Genomic DNA, 13,595 nt, shown 5'->3' on the forward strand with positions numbered 1-13,595 from the left:
TTCTTTGCAGGCTACTATGGTAATGTTGTTACACCACCTCATTACCAATCAGTGTTAAAAAATGACATAGCAGCATGTTAGAGTACATCAAATATAAGCAATATTAATGGAATAGCCAGAAACAAAACACTGAAAATTCTCCTTTTACATTGGTTAATTACTCACACTGGGGCTAACAATAGACTTTCACTGTATAAAAACGATATTAGGTACATTATCCAGGTTGTTGCTCGTATTACTTTCTAGAGAAACTGATCTGAAGAGCAAATTTCTATCAACTCAAACTGCAAAAGCATGCAGCCCAAACACTAGGGGTACTCTTCTCAAAGTTAGTCTATATTCTACATTATTCACTCACTGGTCTAACTCCACTGATGAAAACTCCAAGTATTTAGAGAAAAAAAATAAGATTATTGCTCCTCATTAGAATTTATAAGAAAAAACACTTCCACACACTTTCCATGTGCAGCTACAGTGATTAACTGCATATATTAGATATTTGCAAGCATAATTAGTTAGCTGTCTGCGCAACTCAAATTACCCAGGAAACACTTTATTCTCCATGCTAATTGCAACCTGATGTGCCACAATTGCTCACAACTTTTTCTGTAAAACAAGACATTTAAATAAATAGAAAAAAAAGTTTCGAAATTTTAGTATCTTAAAAATTGATTTCATCTTTATTAATAGTAAAATTTCTAACAAAATTGTATTCAAATAACAAAATGAAAATCCACACAAAAAATAATAATGAAGAAAGCTGTACATTCAGGAGTGATCCAGAACTTAGCTCTGCCCATGCAGAAAATGATGCCACATAGGAAGGTCTCCAGATCCCCAAAGAAATGAAAGACTGGCACGGTGTCATGATTTTTTTTAATACACCAGTTTTTGTAAGCTGCTCAATTTTAATAAGGGAATTCACCTTGACCTGTTGGGCTTTGAATGCTCATGTACATATTCCCCCACATGTGACAAGAGTATGTAGGGCAGTGTGCTTCTCCCAGTATCTTTGGTATTTGGAAAGTTATAGAAACTTTACTCTGTATACTTTACTCTGTAAAGTTTTCTTCACAGGAGAGAACCCTGAATATACAGTTCCCACCAGCTGAGGCATGGAGACCTTTCCCTCATGCAGTCACATCCTCCATTTTCCTTTCTGGAAGCATTAAGGTAAGATCTCACCAGGCACTGTTCGGGAGTTGAATATATTCATGTAGAAATCTATCAGTAGTTCAGTGAAGAGATTCAGAGGTACCAGAGCACTCAGAGAGGCTGTTCCTTTCGATGGCCAGATCAAATTCAAACCAAAGACACAGGCCAGGCTGGATGCTGTCATTCTGTTATGTATGCTCTCCTGTGAAACCTGGGGAAATATAAACATTAACAGCTCTATGCAGACACGTGCCCCAGAGAGTGAGAGACAAGACAGCGTCCTGAGCTGAGAACGAACCAAGGATGGGAGTAGACCCTGGCCACAGTACATCGCTGGCTTCTTAACAGCCTCAGGGCTGACTATGTAGCCTTGAGCGATGGGGCTACTGGAGTCTGTGTTCCTCAAGTACAACATAAGATGTCAGTAAGCCAAGCAAAAAGGCTGAACTGTTTCCTTATGCTAGGAAAATTGTTTCCAATCCTTCTATATGGAATCTATTGTTATCTGCTGAGGGGCGGGGAAGGACAGCATAAATAGCTACCCCATCTGCTTCAGTATTAAGTCCCCTAAAGAATAAGCCTTGAGGAATTCTGAAGCTGTTTGCAAGGGTTTAGAAGGTTGTTTTTTTTTTTCCCACAGATGCATGACTTCACTTCCAAGTACCTCAACATCCACACAATTCCTCTGAAGCAATGGAGGTGATAATGAGCTATAGGTAAAATACACAGCACTGAAACCTGTTCTGCATCTGGATAATGTTTTCTACTCCTATCTGTGAATGTGAGGTCAGAATTGGGTAGCAGTAGATATGATTTTTTTCTCTGTGTGAGCTTGGCAGGGAATCTGTGTGTTTTGCTCTCCTGCACTGCATGACCAGTATCCTAAACCCCATATGGCCTGGGCGTCCTGTCTGACAAGTTCTCTGCTACTGTAAGGAGCCAGCAAACCAAAGGTGCTCTTGATTCTTCCTGACCGAGGTGATTCAGTTCTTCTCAGGCTGATGCCTGCAGTTGTTGATTAGTAATCTTTCATAGAAGACCATGCAGTCACAAACTGTTACTCTCAAGCTGTCATCTTAGAACAGGGAATTATTGAACAAAATCTCTCATGTATTCTTTCAGCTACAATGTCAAGTGGAATAGGAAAGCAAAAATTCTCCGTCTGAGTGCCTCCTGAAAAAGCAGTTCTGTAATACTATGAAAAACCTGAGGACACTAGAGGAAAATCTCTAAAAACTTTGTGATTATGTGAACACTTCTTAGCATACGCATAAACTCCAGTTGCCCTCTGCTTGGTAACACAGGTTTCATTCCCCATCATCTGAGGCAGAGCTACACTAAACCTTAGCTGTGAGTCATGAATGAGGTTGACACTTAGGAATTCAAGAGAGACACAGGAACCTTGCTTCACTCCAAAATGCACAGCAATGCCTTCCTCAGCAGATGTAAGGAAAATTGTGTAACTGATTCCAGCTCTCTCCACAATCTTTGCTGGCTTGCCAAGAGCTGCAAGCAGGAAAACCTTGTCACAACAGTGGTAATGGCTTTATCCCTCCCTCAGGGGATTGGGCTACACATCATCTCACCCCCCTCACTACTCCAATGCCAGCTTTCTTTCTTGAAGGGCACAAACACATGTACTTCATCTACAACACCATGATGAGCAGCTGACTTTTTCTTCCAAAACTAGACCATGTAAAGTCAACATGCAGTTAGCCAACCTCTTTATGGGCTACTCCTCTAAATAACTGCACCCCAAAGCTACTTTCTATCCAAGAGATACAAATGACATTTACCATTTGGACTAATCCCCTTGACTCCTTTGATTCCCTCACAAAGTTAGTAACCCTTGTCTCAGTTTCAGTTGAAAATATACTTGATCTGTCAATTTGACAAGCTGATAAAAGAAAATTCTCCAAGGACCTAGATCATATCTTTGAAGAGATCATCTGAACATGACTGAAAAGTATTACAACAAAGAGCTACACAGCTCCACGTTGTTGGCTTTCCCTCTTCATTGGAACATGTATAGAAAAAACAGTAATTAATGACAGCCTATATTGAAAGACAGTCCTCTAGAAAAATAATACTTGTACATAGTAGAACTCATCAGTGGGAATAAACACATGTTGCCACATCAACAAATGCAAAATATACATCTTCACTATCCCAAAATAAATACCAAGTTCATCCCAGAAAAATTGTGATGACTTTGGATTCCACGAATTTGCATCCCTGCACTCTCATGGATACTGCAGGAGACAGGCAGCCACTATGCTACCTAATGAACTTAAACAGTGAAATGCAGAGGGTAGAAACAGCCGACTACTATCCCATTTTAAAAATGGTAAGGACATCACCATCTCTTTGGTTTCTCAGTCTCAATGCTAAAAGGAACTCCGCAAAACATTTTCAGAAGAAAATTACTAGATATTTAAAACACCCCCACAAACTGACTGGAAATATAAGTTTCTATTCCCCTCTCTCAGCTACCTTCCAGACGTGCCAACTGCTTGTGTCTGCTCCATGAGGCTTAGTCATCTAATCCTTCCCAACATGTCATCTCCAGCCACCCCCAAGCTTTGCTGGTGCTTAATTACACTTTTCAATTGGACAAGCAATTGAGACAAAACAGCAATTCAGAGCATTTTTTTTTTTTTTCCCAGTGTGCATTTGGCTTTAACTTTGCTGCTTCAGTTACAGATCTGAAGCACAGCTCGTGGGGCCCAAAACCCTGTCTATCTTTTCTAGTTGGCTCAAGTCTGACATTTTGAATTTGGCAGGTTTTTGCAGTGGTTCTTTCAGCCGATTCAGCCTCCCTTGCCCTGCATCAGGCATGACTGCAGGGACAGAAATAAGCAGCAGAGAGGGAAAGTGTGTAAGTGTAGAGAGGGGGCTGTATCAGCTGGTACCAAAACCAAAGACACGGCTATAAAACCACTATCTAAATTATATCATTGTCTCTACAAACATTCCTGATTATTTAGCCTTAGACTGTTGTGGAAAGTACAATTACAGTTTTCTACTAAATGGTTTCTGGCTTCAGAACTGGGTAACTGTAGATCTCTGACTGCTTTGCCAAATGATTTGTAAGAAGGCTTCTTTGAGCCCTTAAAGTTTGCATGTGCATTCATAGACCCACTTCACTGCATGTGCCACACAGGAATTGTGGAACACAAACAGTTGTTTGCACACCCATCTTTTGAGAAATTGGCATAGCAAGCACTGACGTTTTGTACAGATATTATTCAGGGACTGACTTGTGAAAATGGCCTTTGTTCTCCCTCTTGCTCCTGGTTGCCCAATTCTGCCTAAGGACCCCAGTCCACTGCAGCTCCAAGAGTCCACTGCAGCTCCAAGAGCCCACTGCAAATCCCTCTAGCGATCAAATGCACTGCAAAGTGGAGATGGGTAGCTTATACCTTTCACAGTGCTCTGGGCTAATAGCTGGCAAAATCACTGCTAATCTAAGGCTAAAGGATATGGACCTATTTCTGAAATTCAAGTCTGTTACTTGTGTATGAGTAGCGCTGTCTCTAGCACTACTCCAGCTCCAAGTTCCTTGGACTAGAAGGAGCTGTTTCATTAAGTAAGGGGGTTGAGAAAATAGGGATTTTTTTTCCCCTGTCTCCAACAAGCCTGTATCAAACTTGGAGTGTTCAAAACCTGTGTCTAGTGATTACAATTCATCCCACTTCATGAAATTACCACAAGTACCTCTTGCACTACTCAAGGATGAGCTCATGGAAGAATTAAATTGCCTCTTATATGTAAGAAGGTTGAAGCTTGCAGGTAAAAACTAGGATTATTGGTAGAGTGGTCTGTTAAAGTTTGAATTGTGGCAGCTTGTGCAGCACACCAATCTGCAATGAATAGAAGTCTCTAGCTCCTAGATTGTTTCACATTCCCTTGACCTTTCCAAATGCAAATATTCCCTGAGATATTAAGGATGAAAAGCCATGGATCAGCAAAAATTGCAGATCTGAGCACTAGTATCAACTTGATGCTGTGCTTTACTTAACAAGGCATACTCAAAAATAATGCTATGTTCTGTCACCCAATTACAGAAAACACTATGTAGTGCTTTTGCACACCTCATTAACACCTCAAGTGCTCAGCTGTTAAAAAGTGCATTGAGATGGTGCATCTATTATTGGAATAAAGTCACTTACACAATTCATAACACTGAGGACAGATATAGTTGCTAAAATAATAGCAAATGACACGAGGGTTTCCTTAATAGCATTAGAGTTCAGCTAAGCAACAGTAAATGAACACGTGGGTATTACAGGAACCTTGCAAGTGCTGTCTGAGTGAGGGTGTATCAATGTGTTTCCTTTAATCTTGCTTTTCCCTAGTACTTGTTTCCGAAATACGCTATTGATCAGAATATGGAAAACATGATTATAACCTAAGAACAGTTACTGAGGGCTAATTTCTTCACTGGTGAAAATCAGCATCATTCCACATACATTGCTTTGGTGGGTGATTAGGACTTCTGAAGTCTAGATCACTTTATTTAGGTGTCAGCTACACCATGATCCTCAATTTTAGGCATCTGAATTTGGAAAATGCAATCTAGAGGAGGCAATGCATTGGATAAGGCAGAAGGAAGGGAAATTACTATCTTTTCCTGCACATAAACTGGCAACAAAAGGATGTCACTAAGCTAATCGTGGAACTGTTTATAATGGGTTTTCCCAAAACCCTTACACTTGCAGGGATTCAAAAAGCTGGGATAAAAAAGAAAATTAACAAATCAAAACGTAGGACAAAAGATATATAATTTTAGTAACCTGAATCATACCAAAAATCCTTGCAAAATGGCATGTTTGAAGTTTTTCATTTAACAATGTATTAAATTACAGAATGAAAGGCTATTTTAAATAGCAAAATGTTATTTTTAAGGTTTAATATAAAATATTTTCCTGAGTGTTGCTCTACAGGTCATCAATATTTTTGTCATTTTCTAAAAGGACACTAATTTATTTGTTGTTTTAATTGCCCAAGATTTATACTTTGAAGAAAAAGGTGATTTCACCTAATTTTCCCTGGCATAAAAAAATTACACAACAATTTTTTTCAGAAATTTTTTTTTCCCCCACTCCAAAATAGGAAAAAACCCCAAACCTGAATCAATAAAAACATACATTTGTGGAGTGGAGAGGGCAGAACTTTAAATATTCCAGTGCAGGCAGAGTTCTACTAAAATGTACCTAGCAGTTTTCATTACATATAAAAAATGTCACGGGGAAGGGATGGCCAGATCATTGTTTAGCACTAACTTTTATGAGAACTTGGGGGCTCTGCATCTGGAGTTCATTCCATTGGCAAGTACTGCACAAGGACCTCACCATCCTTTCTAAACTACTCAAGTTTTACTTCCTGTGGGGATGTCACATGTTGCATTAATAAGAACAGATTTGGAAACGAAAGACCAGTGCTATTTTGGAAATGTTGCTTACACTCACCAGATGAAGGAAGCATATCAGATACTTCAGAACAACGTAATTGTGCTCAGGAAGTCCTTGCATGATTTGTTTACATCTGGTGACTCGTAAACTGCTCTCCACACCTGCAATGTCAAAGTCAGTTCAGTCTTAACTCCAAAACATCAAAATATTACCAGAAATATTACCTTATATGTATCTCTTGGAATTACTTTAGATAGCTGTCTGTAAAACTGACCACAAAATTTAGCTCTACTGAAATCTACAACCACAGCAGCAGTTAGGGTTATCCCTTTGAATGTCCCTATCTTATTTTGTATTATCATATATCTGGCGAAGACTAATTTCCAGAGTACTGATTCAGTGAGATAGCCAAAATAATTTATTTGCTAGAGAGGACTTTCAAAGGTCTTGATTTGAATCCTATTATCTCTCTACACACTGAATCCAGACATCTACTTTTTATGCTTTGGTTTTATTCTTGCTGAGACATAGTCCTGCCCCAAAACACTCTTCTGGCACTTTACTGACTTTAAAAACACTTTAATTATTCTGAAGAAAAAATGTTTGTCTTGGCAAACATTTATTAGAAAGTCACTTGAGTGGGTAAGAATTTTCTAGAGATGAACCTAAACATGTTCATTAACCCATTTCTACAGGTGGACAAAACCAGATTTGGACCCCAAACTCTTTGCACCATGTAGACAGTCTGGGTGAGCATTATACTAAGTCTGGACTATATTTCAAATGCTGTACCAAGTGTCTTTTTTCTTTCTTTCTTTTTTTTTTTTTTTCTGAATAATATTGTAATTATTTTAGTACTGAAAGTTTAACACCGATTTGGAAAAAGGTCTGATCATCCCTGACCTAACCAGCCCATCTGTTCTGATGGTTTTTCTACATTTGTTGCATTTCTTTCTCACTGACACAGCCAGAGGCATGCATAAGAATGTGTGCATGCACAAACTTCCAGCATGTTAAATGTTCCCTTATGCTCCAAATTAAATACATGAAACTATACTATGGTGAGCCATGTTGACATTTTTCCTACTGCAAAGGTACCAGTTCCCATAAAACACAATAATCTGAGCCAAATACTTTTGTCAGCCTTCTGCTGAGTAAATAATGCAGGAAGTTTAGCATACTGGCTAAAGGAACTGTTGTTAGCAGTTTTCATGACCAAAGAAGTTATTTGACAATGAGAAGATTCAATTAGTTTTTCAATCACTCAGCTAATTTATTTCACAGGTCCCATCAATCACTCTTTAAAAACATGTTTCATAGATGACACTAAAGAAAAAAGTTTCACCATGATTTCAAAGTACTGGGAAGCAGAGATACTCTATTCCTGGGTTTGCAGGTTAAGAGTTGTAATAGATACATCACAACGCTGCTCTCATGTCTTCCGCAAGACAGAATGAGAATTTTCAAATCACCACATGACAGCTGTCTGCAATCACACACCTGCAAAGCTCCCTTCTGCACTGTATTCAAGCTTAAGATATTTTACAGGATATCACTACAGCATCAAGAAAAGATAGTGGACATCACACTTCATAGCAAGAAAGCCTGATCACAGAGCAGTTCAGGTTGGAAGGGACCTTAAAAATCATTCCGTTCCAACCCCCTGCCATGGGCAGGGACACCTTCTGCTAGACCAGGTTGCTCAAAACCTTGTTCAACCTGGGCTTGAACACTGCCACGGATGGGGCAGCCACAGCTTCTCTGGGCAACCTGTGCCAGTGTCTCACCACCCTCATAGTGAAGAATTTCTTCCTTCTATCTTTGTATTTATTTGGGCACAGTATAAGAAATTTTCCTAGAATACCATATACCTAGCTACAGCATACTTGCTGTACTTCCACACTTTACAAACATGTAGCAATTGAGATTTATCCCCAGTATGAATTATGTAATGCCCTGCCCCAACAGCAACAGTTATTACAAGTGATGATTACCTACACTACAAACAGCACCAGTCCGTGGTTACCAGAGGTACACTAACAGACTCTGTTGGAAGCCATACTCCATTTAGACACGGTTTCCTCGAAAAGCAGGTTTGAGGAAAATGCATGCTTGTGAGTTGTGACTGGGAGCCCTACGGGTTCCCTGCTAGCTTGTCTATTGCCTGGATGGCAAAATACCGTTCTCTACAAGTACTAGGTACTATCTCCCAGATACTCTAGGATCTCAGATATTCAATCCCCATGTGTTAGGGGGTTTCCCTCAGCATTATAAACTCTAGTCCCTGACAAAGGCCACATAATTGAAGCTTTATAATTCACAGTTTCATGTGGTGCTAGATCTTTAGTTAATCAATGTCTTCTCCTGGCTTTAGATTCTTTCTTCCGCAATATGTTATCTCATGGGAATAGTTGCAATGAAAATCTCCTCCGAAAAATTTTGTTTCCACAATTCTGCCAATCCTGCTACTAAAACTAAAGCTGCTTTGACATAATCTGCATCACTGAGACTGACTCAGTGCTGTGCCATGACATAAAAATGGAGCCCTCGCAGTGAGAAGTCTGATCTGATTCTTACTAATACAGCATGATATACAGATAAACCACTAACCTTGTAAAAGGCAGAAAGGGTCTTTGTAAGCCTGACCACTTTGTTCTAGCACAGATTATGAGGTTGTCCATCCATGGCAGCAGTGAAGCACTCATAACATTATATACTCACAACTGTGTCATGGTTACCAAACAGCAGTGATTATGCATTAGCCTGGTCCACTTCAACTGCTACATTGATTTTTCTAAAACTTATTTATACTTACTTGTTATTCCAATGATATGATCATAACACTCAAATGTTAGCAATGGCTGAGGAAGTTCCCTAAGGAAAGTCTTTAGGATAACAGCAGGAATATGGATATCTTGATAATCATCGAAATTCACAGACTTGCCTTAAAGGAGAAAAAGAAATAAAAATGGTGTTCAATCATACGTTTTCCTTTAAACTACTGCTTAAAAACTGTTTCACTGTTAAAAACTGTACATTTTGAACAGTAAACCTCTTGGCTGTCTGCTGCTAAACTCCTGGGATTTTATTTTGTATTTTTCATAGAGTTTTATTAATCTTTTTATAAGAGATTTTCCCCATAAAGGCATTTCATAAAATGACTTCATAGGGAAGTCAGTGACTTTTAAAATTACTTCACTGTGTTTCATAAATTAGGTAAAATTATATTTCCTTGCCATAACCATGGAAAAACCACCAAAGGCAAAATGATAGAGATATTGTACTTTGTAATGACAGTATAGTGAAAAGAGGCAATATTAATGTTCTGGGGAAAAAAAGACCATTTTTGACTTTTACCTTATCATTCATTAGCTGCTACAAATATTGTAAGCTCTGGCCTGACATCAACTGATGACTTGCTATTCAGTAAGCATAAGGTGTCTGTTGCTGTCTTTCAGGTTTCTGTACTAGTGCTCTTATTATTCTGTGTTACAAAGGTTTTTGTGATTAATTATAAGAAAAGTAGCACTTCTGCTTCACCAACAAAACTAAGATCAACAAAGCCTTCATGCTATTACTAGTGATGGTACAATGATAGCTTACCCTGATTGTAGAGTTTCTGAACATCTTTGATAGTCTGGATGCTGGCTGACCTTCTGAAGAGGCCCTCTACTTGTAGTCCTGAAAAACAGTTAACGCAGGCCTTGACTGTAGAAGCTGTCACTCTCTTGTTTATCCCTATAGGCTCATTTGAAAGCAGAATAGAGTGATACACTCATTTTTTGGAAATAAAGTCCTTGAGAATAGAAAGTTGGATCAAATCATGTTTCAGCACTGCCTACAGCACTTTCTTTATAATGTGTCACATAGAAATAATACCAACATTCCTTAAATGTTTTAGAGTGTCTTGCCAACTATAATTTTTCATCAAAAGTAGCTTTCAATTGCACCTAATGACATAGAATCAAGAGACTTAGATTTATACATTTTTTTTATACACCCACTCCAACTCTGTATCTGAAAAACTGAGCACCAAACCACACCTGTGAATCTTCTATTATTCTTGCTTGAAACGTTTAACAAGCTAAAAAGGGAATTTGCAAAGATTCTCTAGGCTCCCTCTTCTGCCAGTGGGCAAAACAAAATCCTTTAGGCTAGGGTGTATTTCATAGGATCTTTGGATGAGAGAGCATACTTCTTACCATGGGAGGTGTACTGGCCTCCCCATTGTAAAGGTAGTTTGGGGCAGACCATTGCTCCTTCCACCTCTCCCTGGAAGCCAGTGGGAGTTAGCATTCTGCCTACCCATGGTATCTTGAAATACCTGATTCTAGTCTTGAAGCACTTATGAAATAGTTAACATACATCTCCTGTTGTGGACTAACTGAAATCTGACTTCAGCTACAGAGAAAAATGTTAATAAATAGAACCCAATCAAGGATTTAATTTGGACAACAACTTGCAAGGTAAGTTACTTATCTGAATGATTATGCAGAACAGAACTGGGACAAGAAGTGTTACTTTTCTTGAGACCTGGGGTACACTTCTTGCCTTTTAGTTTTGTAAAATCCCCATTTCCCTCTCTCTCTCCTTCTCACCAGTTTGTGCTGTTCCTGCCACCCAGCAGGTAACGCAGTTTGGCTCACATGTAGGCTGAATTGGAGATTCTTACTGGAAGCAGAGTAATGTAAAATACTAGCCTATGCTGGTCTGACAAACATAACATTGTTGACATTTTAAGAAGTGTGGCAGACAACCCACTGACTTAGAAGGACTGCTATATGTTTCTTTATATGAATGTAGAAGATCAGACTGTCTTTTTTAGTTTTTCATGCTTATCTTTCAGTGGGTAAGTAGCCAGACTGACATCAGCTGACATACAGCTCTTTCTCCACGACAAGGGGGTGTCCATGAAAGAGACTAGGAGTACGACTTCTCAAACTACAACATCTAAGAAGGACATGTGTGGTGACCAACTGGAAAACAATTTTGATCTCTTTGACCACTTGCTTTATTCCAGATCAGGTCATGTTTCAGGTGAATAAAGTTACAGCAAACAACATCACCATAGTAAAATTCTTCCATTAGATTTATAGTGCCACCAGTCTAAAGACATGGCTTTGGAAGAGGCAGTCTGAACAGCCAGCTTGTCAAGGCATTGCCCTCAGCAAACAAGAACAATAATTTCCTGAGAATTTGCAGAATTTTATGCTGGCTGTCAGTGGACTAGGACTAAAAGTTTCTGTAGAAACAAGTTTTTCAGAAAAAGGACATCATAAACGCTTGCAATTTGGCTTGCTGGAATTAGGTTAATAGCTAATGTTGTAATCTGATGTGAATCTCACTGTATAAACTACAATGTAATAAATACCAATTTTTAACATGTTTATGCCTTTATTGGCTAAGCTTTCAAGAGTCTAATTAAAGACATTAATCTGTAGCACAGTCAGCAGCTGTACTTGTCTGGCCCTGCTATTGTAATGGCACATAACGCTAAGCTCTTCCTGGGTATGCTTTTGAGAGAAGGGAAAACCAACTTTTACCCTCATCTGCAGAAATCTGGGATACAGGCAATATCTGTGCTTCTTCCAGAATTCATTTACCATGTCAGCTGAAACAAATCAATATAGAGCAATTTATTTGATCACAGGTGGCAACAAGCCAACTACCAAAGCATATATCTCCAATCCTTCTTAGATTCGTGGGCAACCTACCTGAATTATATGACACTAATTAAAGTTACTGTAATTCTTCGGGAAAAAGAAAAAGCTATATTCTTCTTCTAAAGTAAAAGAACCACAAAATAGCCACCTCTTTTTTTTTTTTTTTCATAAAAGATACTCAGACCAGAAAATAATATAGCAATTTTTAAATAACATATGGGTCATAACTTCAGCCTACTCGTAAAGAAAAATATGAGCCAACAGCAGTTATGCTACTGAAGGGAGAAAACGATGAGCCTGGGTCCAGAGTCAGTCCTTTAGCAATATATTTTCCTGGATTCTGTGATGTGCACAAACTGAGAAGAATACTTTTTTTTGGAAGTCTGTAAATGTATTAACTGCTTTCAGTGCTTTCTGTGTTTTTATGTACGGCAGGGAAAAGCTATCTGAAAACATGATGGCATTTCCCAGGTCACATAACCTGAACAGCACTAGCATATGCCCCCAACATAATGAGGGATGGGAAGGAGGAAAGCGATCTGAAGCCTCTCATAGGTTATTCCACTGTGATGGATAAATACACATCCTTATACACAGTCAGGAAATATTTTCTTCAATCTTGTCTCTTCAGACACGAGAGGAAAAAAAGCTACTTCTTGGAACTACCATAATTAAGCTAACACAAGGTGCCCACACTAAAACAGAATGAATCCCTTTGTCTTCTTTTTTCAGACAAAATTCATGCTAGAGCTACCAGAGTTATGGGATGAGAAAACAAAAAAGGCTAAGGATAATCCTGGTCATTACAGCTCAAAGCATTCAGTTTTGTCCTCCTAAAAACATCATTTTGAAGTAGCCTATTTAATTTTTGTTAGTAGTGATTTTCAATCAAATCCCATTTACAGCATGACTCATGTCAGCTGTCTCTTTAAAGTGAATTTGTATACGTGTGTGAGTTGAACTATTTTGCCATTTATAGCATGGATAACACTGTCCATACAGAATACCAACCCTGGAGCAGCAATGCTTGCCAGAACACTGCTAGAGGATGACTGACGTGGGCTTTCCAATTGTGATAAACATGCAGCTGTGTGTCACTCACATACTCTACCAATACTGCAGAGCCTCACACAAATCGGCACAAACTGCTCCCTGCCCTCACCAAAATAAGATATATAGCTAGCTATATATCTGTCTAGCTAGCTAGACAGACAGACAGATAGACAGCATGGACTTCTGCTACCCTTCACTAAACTCACCAGACCAAAAAGAGTGAAATTTTATTTTAAATATTAAGTGTAGGGAAAACACAGTGTGTGACTAGAGAAGGAGCTATCTGTATTCAATGAAAAACGATTCTGCA

At 38.8% G+C, this 13,595-nt stretch overlaps 1 protein-coding gene across 1 annotated transcript in view; it reads right to left on the reverse strand.

The window, feature by feature from the left end:
- Positions 1-537: 537 nt before the first annotated feature.
- ARHGAP8 (Rho GTPase activating protein 8) overlaps positions 538-13,595 on the reverse strand; it is a 53,931-nt gene continuing 40,873 nt past the window's right edge. Inside the window, exons 10-13 of the mRNA XM_061359034.1 lie at positions 10,173-10,250; positions 9,385-9,513; positions 6,627-6,730; positions 538-1,366 (exon numbers count right to left, since the gene is read on the reverse strand). Coding sequence (XP_061215018.1) covers positions 1,169-1,366; positions 6,627-6,730; positions 9,385-9,513; positions 10,173-10,250 — 509 coding nt within the window. The 3' untranslated portion in view covers positions 538-1,168. The remainder of the gene's footprint in view (positions 1,367-6,626; positions 6,731-9,384; positions 9,514-10,172; positions 10,251-13,595) is intronic.

The sequence above is a fragment of the Neopsephotus bourkii genome, unplaced genomic scaffold (assembly GCF_033783945.1).
Source record: "Neopsephotus bourkii isolate Nb327-2 ecotype Australia unplaced genomic scaffold, CSIRO-AGI_Nbou_v1 NB_107, whole genome shotgun sequence".
Lineage (NCBI taxonomy): Eukaryota > Metazoa > Chordata > Aves > Psittaciformes > Psittacidae > Neopsephotus > Neopsephotus bourkii.